Below are 13,375 nucleotides of genomic sequence, written 5' to 3' on the forward strand. Positions count from 1 at the left end.
CACAAAAGACCTCAAATATATGAAAGTCTATGGAGCTGGCTGTGTGCACAACAGAGCCCTCATCCTCACTGATAGCCTTAGCGTTAGCATTAGCGTACGTCCTGTCCAGTTTTATCTCTATGAAGTTTTCGCTGAGTCTTGCTAAAATGAACAAATATGTAAGATAAGACAGTGGACAAGGAGTGGACGGTTTATGGCTCTGATAACACAATAAAGATTAAAGAAATGACGTGAAAACTTCTGTGTTTGTGTCAGTGCTAATGCTAATGCTAACCTTAAGGGTGAAAAATATTAAAATAGCACCACAAATTGAATTCTACATATAGAAAAAATTGAGTAGCTTTTACATTAATACATTTTTCATTTCAGTTGGTGGTTTATTTTGCATTTTATGTTTTTAATAAAAGTTAGCATTAGCTTTGAGACAGTGATGCTGCTGTGCAAAGACCTTGTTTTGTAGCAAAGAACTCTACTAAATATTTTTTCGACAAAGCAAAGGGTGGATATTTTGAGGATTTGAACATAAAATATAAAAATATACTTACTTTTGCTTCTTTACTACATAATTCCATATATCTTACTTCATATATTTGATATTTTCTGTGTGTGTATAAATGTAGAAAGTAGAAATAGTGATGGAAAAAACCATAGGTATTAAGTGCTGTTTAAGACTAGAAACAAGCTCCATGAGTATACACAATCACTCAGCAGAGGAACAAGTACTACACGCTGTTACTTAAGTAAAAGTAGAAAGACCGGAGCAAAAAAATAATCAAGTAAAATTAAAAGTTTCACATGAAAAAATCGACTTGAGTAAAAGTAAAGTGAAGTATCCGTTTAAAAATGTAAAAGTATTTCTCACAGGTTTTGAGTCTTATAAAGCTCCAGATGTGGTGATTTTGATAAAGATTTGAGCTGAATCGACAGTTTTTTTTCTCTGTTTTTATTTGTATATTTTTATATGTTCAAGTTATGAACATGTTAAAAACAAACCCTCAGCCTTTTCTGCAGGTCTCACACAATAATACAAAAAATACTTTTACTTTTCCTGTTTAAAAACGTACTTAAGTAAAGTACAGATACCTCAAAATTTATACATGATTACATACAATAGCAAATAGTAATTTACTATTTGTACTTCATTACGTTCCACCGTTGCCATGGAGACAAACTGGTGTTGCACCTTCTACCAGGAAAGTTCCGCAGTGCTTCTTTAAGTGTGTACATGCATAATTTGTTGGACTCCTTTATCAAATACATTAAAATTTAACAAGCTGAGGAGCCGAGATTTGTCTGTGTTTGATTTTATGACACAACCGACTCTCCACCTCCTGCTCAAATAAACCCTGAGCTCATAAAGCTTCAAATGTTTGATTTGTGCACAGCCCTGTACTTACGAGGACTAGACATCCTACTGTGTCTGCCATAGACTGTATATATAAACAGACAGAACAAACCTGCGAGCCACCACATCCCAAACAGGAAGTGATCATGTGCGTGCTACTGGCTTCTTCGACTCTGGCTCCAATTCAGTTTTTATTGAAAAACTGTGGCTCCTCTCTCTGTAACTGCTGCTGTCAAACTCAACATTTTGGTCTTAAAATATTCGTATTAACCTGCTCTACATGGTGTTTTTATTTCACTATTGTGTCTGTAAATTAAGATATGAACATTAATAACAGACAAATCAGGCACCGTCTTTCCCCGAGGTCACTCCCGTTAATGTTAGCAACAGGTTTGATTGACAGGGTTGCTAAGTGCCGATTCTGCTAAACCAGCGGTGCGAGTGAGAAAGGGGTGTTACCTCGCTCCGGATTGGTTCTTTGGTTGCTATGATACTCACGGTCGGAATTCCAAATACAGAACACGACTCAAATTGGCTTTTATAACTGAACCGATCACTATGGATGACGTCGCACTCACTCAGTCCACTTCTTTACACAGTCTGTGGTGTCAGCGTTCTCAATCTCAGACACACTATGAGTCAGTGGAGATTAAGGTGGTGTTTTTGTGTTCACTTAAACCAGACGACAACAGGGCTGATGCGAGCGAGCCGTGGTTAATGTTGTAATGTTTGTGTCATAGGGGAAATGTAAGAGGCTGTGACTGAAACTTAAGCCAGAGCAGGTGAAACAATAAAGACTTCATTATGCAATACAGGAGCCGCCGTGCTTCTAATGTAAGGCAAAAGTAAAAGCAATAAAACCAGTTAAAGCCCCACTGCGTAACATTTCAGCCTATAAATAGACTTGTATAAAGGCCTTTAAGCTTAAACTATGGATTCACGTCACTGGGGCAAGTTACATGTTAGATTTGTGGAGAGGCGTCCCAGTTTGTTATAAGAATTAATGTTTTTCCAAGATATTTTTGAGCAATGAGAATAGTTTTATTTAAGTCTGAAATGTTATACAGTATGGCATTAATGGTAGTAAGGCACAAATTAAATGCCTACGTACTAAGACTAGAGCAAAGTGAGTGAAGTGTGTTGCCAAAGGGCACAAGTGCAGGTGAGGTTTGAACTACACACTCTTTAACATTGGTTAGTGAAATTGTGACCTATTGTACAACTGTCTGCCTTGAAAATGTAATGACAATTAAATGACATTTAATATAAAGATTTCATCAAATTTTGAGCCAGTTTGAGTAAAAAAAACCCCAAAAACTAAGATGTTTCCACAATAAGGCATTAAACGTATCTATCTCCATGGAAACAAGCAGGTGGCGCTACCAGAGGAAGTTACAAGTTCGAGTGGCAAGGCGGCCCCGCTCACAGAAAGAAAGTAAGAAAATAAAAAATGTAGATTAGTTTAATGCCATACTGAGGAACATTCCAAGCAAAGCAATAACCCCTCTATGTCATGATGCCTGCATTTTCTGTCTCCCTGTGTGCTCTCCCCCTCCCCTACCTGTCCTCGTCCGGTCCTGGTTTTCCCCGTTCCTGCTCACCACTCCACCCGCCTGGTTTGCCTCCCGTGTGTTTGATGAACACACGGGAGGCAATAAACACTGTAAAATTGCCCCGAGTCTGCATTCCTTGGTCCGCTCCTGCACCTGCCGTTACAACACTCTATGGAGCCAGTGGTGGACCACTAACAAGAAAAGTTCCACAATACACATTTAAATCAGTCCTATTCTTCAAACAGGATTTTTCAGAGCTTTAATCATGTTCTAGTCGTTTCTTCTCACTGAGCCTCTGAATGATTCATGTTTGAGTAATCTTTAATCATTTATTTTAAGACACCATTTTGTGGATCAACCCCCGTTTTCACCTCCACCTGGACACTCCCACTGTGACGTACGCACTTCCTTCTCCAGTTTTATTGTCTCAATCGATGATACTCGTAGGATTTGCCAGCGTTGCATGATCATTTTCGTAAAAATGTAAAAAAAAATGTGCTGCTCGCTAGTGTGATGTGCAGCTATCCATAGGGGGCGCCACCAGCATGTGGCGCTTTGTTGTGATGACGTTTACGGCGACGTCAGCTCCCACTGGACACCACAGTTTTCTAACGCGGAAGTCAGTGGATTTGTTTCTTTTATTAAGTCGTTTTAGATGAATATTGTGATTTAAAATGTGTAAATTATAACATAATGATCCACAAGTGTCAGAGATGAGAACTATAGAGACACAAGCACAGGTCTGATTTAATAACCAGATACTGTCTCTTTAAAATGCACCTGAAAATGCACACTCTCTGTGTGGGACGTATTTCACAGTTACACTGGCTCTATATTATATGGAGTTACTATGGCTGTGTTCACTCCATTCACTGTCAAAGCCGCTAACACATGAGCTACATTAGTGACGCAGTAATTAGCTGATTGAAGCTAAAAGCATTGATCGATTCTGATGGAAGATATTGACAATTTAGTTTTTTACTGGGAGCTATTCATTGTAGGAATCTGTAGGCCTTTGTTTATAGGGCAAATTCAGTATTTCATTTGTAGCTTAGACACACACACTATTCAAGTATTTGTCATTAAATGCCCTATATTACACAAAACTGACTCCTGTGAGCTTCAACCATGTTATAATGTCATTTATAGTCATTTATAATATGTAAATGTGACAAGCTTTTAAACAAAAACAAACATTTCTTTAACTGTAAAAAGCCAAACTTATCATTTTGCAGTTAAATTGTTGTATTTCGTTAAATGTAAAACAAAGGGTTAATCTTTCTCGTCTCTTTTGTCATAAACAGACTTGAAAGACTTTGCCATCGTCTGCATTTTCTCTAAAGAGGAACCAGCTCCTCCTCCTCTTCTTCCTCCTCACATGATGAAGACACAGGAAGTACACAGGCTGAGACCAAACGGGGAGGGCATCTGAGTTTACTGACCCTGAGGGGAGCATGGACTAAAGTGACCCCAGTGGACCAAGATGTGAACAGCAGACCAATGAGAGTTTTACTGTTGTGTAGTAAAGGGCCGAGGTAAAACACACAGAGGGTAGGTTTGATTTTGAAAGGGAGTACTTTTACTACTACTGCTACTGCTACTACTACTACTAAATCTATATAAATATACTTCAATGACCCCAGTAGGTGTCAGTCAGGGGTCACCTAAAGCGAATCAAACAAAAAAATAAATATGACACAAATACTACGACTACTGCCACACCGCTCCTGGGTGTAATTCAGATATTATAAATTATGACTGACTTAAACTTTTAGAAAACAAACAGCATCTTTTTACAAAAAATATTACTACAAGTACAACAAATACTACAAGTACAACATGGCCAACTTTCAAAACAGCATCTTTGTGTTTATACATGCAAACTGGTACCCTAAACTAAACCTGGACTAGACCTGGACTAGACCAAGACTAAACCAGAAATAAACTAAGAATAAACCAGGACTAAACCAGGACTAAACCAGGACTAAACCAGGACTAAACCAGGACTAAACCAGGACTAAACCAGGACTAAACCAGGACTAAACCAGGACTAAATCCAGGACTAACCCAAGTCCACATCAGGGTTAATCTAAGCTCAAATCAGGTCAAACAGGACAAACGTTTCTCACAATGTTGCATAATTTCTCCAGCTGGGAAGATACATTTTATTCCAAATATTGTCTAAACACTCTTGAAAATACATAAACCAGGACCCTACATACACTAAGACCCCTCCACACACACACCCCCACACACACCCCCACCCATGCACACACACACACACACACACGCACACAGTGATGTCCCTCCACACACTGAGGTCCCTCCACACACTGGGGTCCCTCCACACACTGGGGTCCCTCCACACACTGGGGTCCCTCCACACACTGAGGTCCCTTCACACACCAAGGCCCCTCCACCCCCCCCCCCCCCCCCCACACACACACACACACCCCACACACACACACGCACACACTGAGGTCCCTCCACACACTGAGGTCCCTCCACACACTGAGGTCCCTCCACACACTGAGGGCCCTTGTGTCAAAAAGTTTTCCCGCCCTGCTTTAAAATCACATGACTTTGACCTGGGACTCCCAACGCAACTACCCCTCTACCCCCACCCCTCTTCTCTCCTCTCTCTACCTCCTCTCTCTGCCCTTTCTCTACCTCCTCCCTCTGCTTCCTCTCTTTCTACCCCATGTCACTCCCCTCACTCCCCTCTCTCCCCTCTCTCCCCTCTCTCCCCTCTCTCCCCTCTCTCTACCTCTTCTGTCTAGCCCCTTTCTCTACCCCGTGTCACCCCCCTCTTTTCTCTGCCCCCTCTCTCCTCTCTCTACCCCATGTGGGCCCCCCTCCCCGTCTCTCCTCGTTCCTCCTCTCTAGTCCGCAGGGTCTCCTGTAATACCAGTACTACACTTGCTCTCCAAAGTCACACTGTACTGCAGTGTGACTATGGTATGGAATTAATTTACACAGATTTGAGAGAATATGTTGACATCATCTAATTAAATATGCCAATGATTTACTACTACTACTACTACTGCTACTACTACTACTAGTGAAGGTCCATGCCAGTATTCAATATATCTTCTGGCTACCACATATTACTTTTATTGCTTTTACAGTTGTACTAAAACTTCACACTTGCATCACTCGTGTAACAGATAGAATCCAATTTAATTTACAGTATTACTACAAATACTACTACAATAACTACTACAATAGCTACTACAATTACTACTAGAAATACTACTTCAATAACCACTACAATTACTATATGTCAAAATTACTACATGATACAGTAGTTACATCCAGTATTACTACTACTACCACAACTTTTCCCCGCAATATATTTAATCTACTTTCAATAATAGTCCAGTCGAACCTGCCCCTCTGTAGTACTACAGAGTCTTGACACCTGCCTACAACTTTAACTGTCTCTACCACATGTACTCTAGGAAATTATATAAATGAAAAAACACAGAAAGTTACTACTACTACTACTACTACTACTCCCATTTTACTGCCTGTAAACCACAACAAAACACTGTATTTCTTAACAAAAACATCACAGTCAGTAGGATTACACAGGCTGTATATCAGAAGAATATATATTTACATTACTGTGTATTTCCCCAATGAATATGGGAAATTTGAATTATTCTGTACTACTACTACAACCACTACTACCACTGCTTCAACTACAACTTCTACTGCAGCTGCCATCACTACTACTACTTACAAATACTAAAAAACTGTGCTTGCCCACCTGTCCAAACCTCCAACCCCTTCTCTTCTCTCATTCACCTTCTCGTGTTCATCATCATCTCGTTTGTACTCGTATAAACTAATTAAAAATATATGTCGATCTCACAGCAGCAGCAGCTTACACCTACCTCTTTGTCCGGACATGGGTTCTGTCTTGGCCGGCGACACAATGCTCTGTCTATTCTTCACTCATTCACTGTTCCTGACCCCCTCTCTCTCTCTCCCTCTCTCTTTCTCTCTCTTCTCTCTCTCTCTTTCCGTCCGGCAGCGCGCTCCCTCTCCTCTGCCTCTCAGTCCCGATGTGGTTATCTTCTGACATACACAGGCTTTATGAGAGAAGCAAGATGCCTCCTCCCCCTATGGCTCAGCCCACTCCCCTCCTGCCAGTTAAAGGGGCTCTATAAGCTTGACATGGCACATAGGAAACGCGAGTACGGACATGACCAGCAGGGGGAGTAGTGTTCAGGAAGTACTACCTAGGAAACACAGAAGAAAACGCGTGTCATCCGAAGATTAAACTGTGCATTTTGGAAACTTCAGATACACCTGTAATAAACAAATCGAATATACAGCACTGAACACAAAAGATCGCGGTAGCCCCTGTTGGACAATCCTGGTACTGCAACATATCAACTTACCTTATTTTAACAGTATTTTGGCCCAAACATCTGATTTTCGTAGAACAGGACAGCTGCAACTGCGAAAAAACAGGGGAATTTTATGTTAGGTGTCTTGCTCACTGATACAACAGCAGTAAAAATGTGGGTTGAACTACAAATCTTTACATTAGCAGTCGGCTCTGCATGTTAAACTGTTCCTTTTGGTATTGGAGAAATAGGTCAAAGTAAGACCACAGTAATCCCACATCTTCCTATAACGCAGCTGTACGAAACCAAAATCTAAAACGGTTCATTTTATACAATTACTGCCTTATCAAATGTCCTATATATGTAACTATAACTTTACTCAGAGTACTACGCAACTACAGGTGATTACAAGAAGTTACCATAGAGGCTAGCAGTTCGAGGGCAAGTATCATAGCAACCGAAGAGCCAGTCCTGAGCGAGGTTGTTGCGTCCATACCACTGGTTTAGCAAGGACTGGGAGTTTAGTGATGCTGTCAATCAAAACTGTTGCTAACGCTAGCGGGAGTGACCTCAACGAAAGAAGGTGCACGATTTGTCTATTATTAATGTTCATATCTTGATTTACGGACACAATACAGCGGCCCCTCGTTTATTACGGGGGTTACGTTCTAAAAATAACCCGCAATAGGTGAAATCTGCGAAGTAGTCGGCTTTATTTTTTACAGTTATTATATATGTTTTGCAGCTGTAAAACTCCTCTCCACACACGAAAGGTGAACCGCGTTATAGTGAGGGACTACTGTAGTAAAATAAAAACACCAGGATCATGTAGAGCGGGTTAATAAGAACATTTTAAGACCAAAATAACGAGTCTGACAGCAGCAGTTACAGAGAGAGGGGCTACAGTTTTTTCAATAGAACGTGAATTGGAGTTGAGGGAGCCAGAAGCGCACCCATGATCACTTCCTGTTTGGAACGTGGCGGCTAGCAGGTTAGCTATGTCCATTTATATATACAGTCTATGGTAGTTACATATTATCCCAGGCTACCGCACACCGCATTACATTCTGCTAATGAGGTGAGTACAATGCGTCATATAGAGCGTGTAGTGTGTAGTGTGTAGTGTTTAGTGTTTTGTGCGTAGTGTTTAGTGTGTAGTGTTTAGTGTGTAGTGTTTAGTGTGTAGTGTGGTGTATGGAAACATCTTCACTCTAAAACTTATGTCCAGTTGACAGAATACACTTTTTGTTTTTATAGCACGTATAGTGTTAAATATAAAAAAAAGTATGACCCAGAAATCTCCCAAAACATCGTACAAAAAACCTCGAAACACATATTTTAAATTCAGTTTCCCTCAAAAGCCTCAGTTCTGTTCTTGTGTCTGTTAAGAGGCCCTGCAGCTCTCGTTTTACACTTGTAACTCGCTGCAGCTTGAGGAACACATTATCTGTATTTAGCGCCGCTCTTCAAAGCACAGAAGCACTTCTCAGGCTCGGCTAATGATGATTTTCATGATAAGTGACGGACTGTCGGAGCAGCAGATCACAGCAGGGCAGAGGCTAAGTCCAAGGCCTCTGTTCACACTACTTTAAATGTCTTTAAATATACATCATTCTGTATTTTTGCTTTGGTGTTTCTTATAATATGACGTGGGACCATTTATATCTCAAAACATTGGATGGAAAGAAATGTGTCTATACTCATAAGCCAGTAGAGGGCGATAAAACTGCCTTTCGTAGCTCATTGAGAAGTGAATTTGTTTGTATTAGCCTGAAAACAGAACGTAGCTGCGCAAATTGCTAACGGCACAGTGAAGGTAATTTGTGTTTTGATTAGAACAAGTCTAACTCCTTCAATAACAGATCAACAACATGGTTTAAAAATAAATATATGAGGTCATGGTTAAGGTTTGGTAAGTACAAGGTTACGATAAAACTCTAGGAAGTGAACGTAAGTCAATGTAATATCCCCAAAAGTGGGTACTTAGCAACGCTGTTAATCAAACCTGTTGCTAACGCTAGTGGGAGCGAACTCTGGGAAAGAAGGCAGATGATTTGTCTGTTATTAATGTTCATATCTTGATTTACAGACACAATAGTGAAATAAAAAAACCCAGGATGATGTAGAGCGGGTTAATATGAACATTTTAAGACCAAAATAACAAGTCTGGCAGCAGCAGTTACAGAGAGAGGGGCCACAGTTTTTCAATAGAAAGTGAATTGGAGCCAGAGTCGATGGAGCCGGAAGTTTACCTATGATGACTTCCTGTTAGGAATGCGGCGGCTAGCAGGTTAGCTATGTCCATTTATAGATACAGTCTATGGTTACAACCCAAAACACAGCTCTAGGTTTATTCTCCTGACGATACAACATTATAACAGAATTAAATCTTCTTAAGTAATGTTTTTATCAAGCGCCACAGTCAGAAAAAGCCTTTACATAAGAACACGTAGTACTGCTGTGACTGTAGCAGTATTCGTGTCCTTCTCACACAGGGAGAATAGTTAGTTATTGTGGTCAAACTGTGGTGTATTGTGTAAAAAGTTGACTTCCCCTGTGGCCCTGACTGGAAACAAACTGAGCTTTGTCGTTTTGCCTTGGTCTGGGTGTCCACGCTGCAGGTATCAATGCGAGGAAATGGCACGCAATGAAAAGTCAACAACAGACACTTGCTAATGCTCCGGCTGTGTGCAAGTACAGGGACATTCATAAATATACAAGTACTGTTTTATATATTTATGGAATACTGGTATACTTTGAATGTGCAGTGTTTTCAGATAAGACAATCAATAATAACAGTTGAATCCCAAAACCTTACTTTTTTTTTAATGTACAGTGGCTGAGTGATTAGTACACATGCCTCACAGCAAGAAGGTTCTGTGTTCGACTCCTTTCTGTGCAGAGTTTGCTTGTTCTCCCTGTGTCTAGGTGGGTTTACTCTGAACACATCAACCCAAAAACATGCACAGTTCTCCTCAAAGATTAGCTTAACATCTGGAGATGGGTCCCTGAGCGCTGTACAGCAGTAGCTCACTACTCCTGACAGGTGGCTCCAGCGACACAGGTCCTTATACATTATCTTAAAGACGCACTGTGTAACTTCTCTCGTTAGGTCTTGTCTCCATGGAGATAAACAAGTACGTGTTTGACTCTCCACAAGAGACGTTACACAGCGCAAGTTTAATGTTGAAGTTGCAAGTAAGTTTCCTGGGATACGTCAATAAGATGTGAGTCTGGTCATCAGTGAATCTCCCCTGCTCCCCTTAGCAACAGGTTTGATTGACAGCGTTGCTAAGCACCCATCCCCTGCTAATAAAACCACCAAGAAAAGTTACACAGTGCTTGTCTGTGATCCAGAACACACACTTCTTCAGTACTTTCTGAAGATGTGAGTCAGGTCACTGGTGAATCTCTGTTTTCAAATGGGTGTGACTGACAGGTGGATTAGCCAATCAGGGACAAGCATGGTCCGTACATATCAGGATAAAATGATATAACAAAATATCACAGTGGGTTGAAAAACGTGGTGAATTTCTGCAGATTGAAGCCTAAACTCTGTTAATCTGAGGTGAGAGGAATGAGTTTTTATTTGTAATGTTACTAAAAAAACAAATCTGATTGGACGATGACGTTTGACTGGGCTTGAAACATTACTCTACAAAATATAGAAAAAAGTAAAAAGATGTCACACATTTACTTCTTTATATAACTGATAGATAAAAACAAAGAAAAACAAAAAACAACTGAGTACCTCATAGGGAGTTAACTTGATTAACAAAGGGCAGAGCCATTAAAAGCCTTGAACTTTTTTCCAGCGAGCTAAGATTACACTGATAGTGGTCTACTGGAGAGAGAGAGTGAAATTAAAACAAGTATTCCAGCTCCCTGTAGCCCCACTCACATCTCAAAAGCTTTCATGTTGACCCACTTTCACCAGACAATGACAGAAGAGCTGATGAAGAAGACACAAGAGGAAGAGCGGAGATAAAGAGGAAGACGGGAGAGACAAGAGCAGAATTACGGGCTATACTTAGAAATTACGCAAAAAGCCTGGAAAAATGGAAGTAGGCGACCCGACCCTGGGTTCCCTTGTTTACTATTGGATTATAAAATTTCTTAGAAGAGTTAAGAATTATTGGAAGTGTTTCTGCTCACTATAGTGAAAAGTAAAGATTATAAAGACAATGTACTATCAAAAAATGAAGTGTTTTTAGGTTTGAAGCTCCAATATTACACAAAAGTGACTCTTGTAGCTTTAAGTCATGTTATAATGCTCTTACTTCCTCAAAAACAGACCTGGAGTTGTGTTTCGTTTCATTCACACATGTTTGAGTAACACTTTATTATTAGTCTGTCTACATCTCCAAAGCTCAAAATGCTCTGTTCCACCTTGTGATGTCATGAAGTGGTAGTTTTCAAGTTAACAGCTCCTTTTACTTTTGATTTCAATAGAGATTAGCAATTTCAGGGCTGAAATTATCCAAATGATTCTAGTGAAGGTGTATGGAGTTTAAAAACACAGAGGAGCACTTCCTGTATTACCACATGATGACATCACAAGGTGGAACAGAGCGTTTTCAGTTTGAGAGAAGAACTTGTGTGTGAACCTTTACACTGGACCTTTGTCATTCATTACCTGTATTGTTTTAACTATAAAACATCCATATTTCACCTTGCTGCTAATTAGCCTTTTCAACACTGTTCAGTCCCAGGTGTCACCAGCAGAGGGAGACATAATTGTTTTCAAAAATAAAAAACAAGGCAACTTAGCAAATAATAGACATAATTAAACATACTAAAGATATTTAATGTTGTAAAAAGTATATTTTTAAAAAGTCTTGACAACTTAAAAGGGGAAATAGTTAAGGATTTGAAACAGTTCCCTATATTAAGTACATATATTTATCCATTTGTAGGAATGGTACAGAAACAATGATAATATTATTCTAAGTTATATTAAGGAATTTTCAAACATTTTTATCTTGGAGTGACACGGCTAAATGGGAATGATCCAGCAAACTACGTACTTGAGATGCTTACAGTGTTATGAAGTGCACTGTCTAAATCAGGTTATGTGATTACCGAAACTCTGCCACTACTCAAGAACTTTAAAGTCCTTTTAAAGTAGGATTTATTCTGTTGTTATGTTACGTCACACAGACAGATATAGTCTAGTTAAGTTTCCCCATTTCAAAAATTACTTGACGATGCAACATTTTTCAGTTCCCTTAGACGTGTACCAGCAGACACATGGCCCAGCGCAGGGGAACCGAGAATCCTGCCCACATTCGATCAGCCGTCACTAAATCAGTACAACATGGAGCCCGTGTAATAAATCAAACTGCTGCTTGTATGGCTTTCTGGGCTCAAGAGCTTTTAGCGAGACATGCGGCTTTTAATGAAATATCACCACAACAACTGTATTTCATCATTAATGTCTTCCTGCTCGTGTCCGGCTGCAGCGCACGAATGAGGTCATAGAGTAGTACACATGGGAGAGATGGAGTCGATCTGGCTGTATAGATTTTGCATTGTATTCTATAAGATAAAACGGTCTGGTTTTATTTGTAAAGGTTTCATTTAAAAGACGGGGGTGGTGTTTTGGGGTTGTCAATGGATAACAGTAATAGTCCACTAGACTTCAGGGACCGGCCTCCTGCTGGTGCGCAGAGTCAGGACTAAACTTGGGGAATCAACGTTTTAGTTTTACGAAGCAAAAACCTGGAATGTTTAAATCCAGGTTCCAAGCGGTTCTGTTTAGCTGTGCGTATGACGGAAAGGGTTTTATTCCGCTCTCTTCTGTTTTAATGTTTATTTCATGATGATTATTTATTAAATGTATGTTTTGATTTGTTGTATTGTGATTTTCTTCTTCTGTAAAGCACTTTGAATTCCTTTGTGTACAAATTGTTGCTTATTCAATCTCTGTATGTGCGGCTATTACACAGTGGCACCCCTCCTTTAATGGTCTGTCACTCAACATGTCGGTGCAGATCAGCACATTTCACGCTGCCAAACAAGATCCATATCAGCGTCTCACTGAGAACGTGCACATAGACATTAATGGAGGAAGGAAATATCCAGGAATTACATTTAATCAAATTACCACAAGCACAATA

General features: G+C 40.0%; 1 protein-coding gene across 1 annotated transcript in view; it reads right to left on the reverse strand.

Moving 5' to 3' along the window:
* The window catches only part of entpd1 (ectonucleoside triphosphate diphosphohydrolase 1), a 46,702-nt gene extending 39,663 nt beyond the window's left edge, over nucleotides 1–7,039 (reverse strand). Inside the window, exon 1 of the mRNA XM_033984989.2 lies at nucleotides 6,798–7,039. Within this exon, the coding sequence (XP_033840880.1) occupies nucleotides 6,798–6,813 (16 nt within the window). The 5' untranslated portion in view covers nucleotides 6,814–7,039. The remainder of the gene's footprint in view (nucleotides 1–6,797) is intronic.
* Nucleotides 7,040–13,375: the final 6,336 nt, after the last annotated feature.

The sequence above is a fragment of the Periophthalmus magnuspinnatus genome, chromosome 19, assembly GCF_009829125.3.
Source record: "Periophthalmus magnuspinnatus isolate fPerMag1 chromosome 19, fPerMag1.2.pri, whole genome shotgun sequence".
Taxonomy (NCBI): domain Eukaryota; kingdom Metazoa; phylum Chordata; class Actinopteri; order Gobiiformes; family Gobiidae; genus Periophthalmus; species Periophthalmus magnuspinnatus.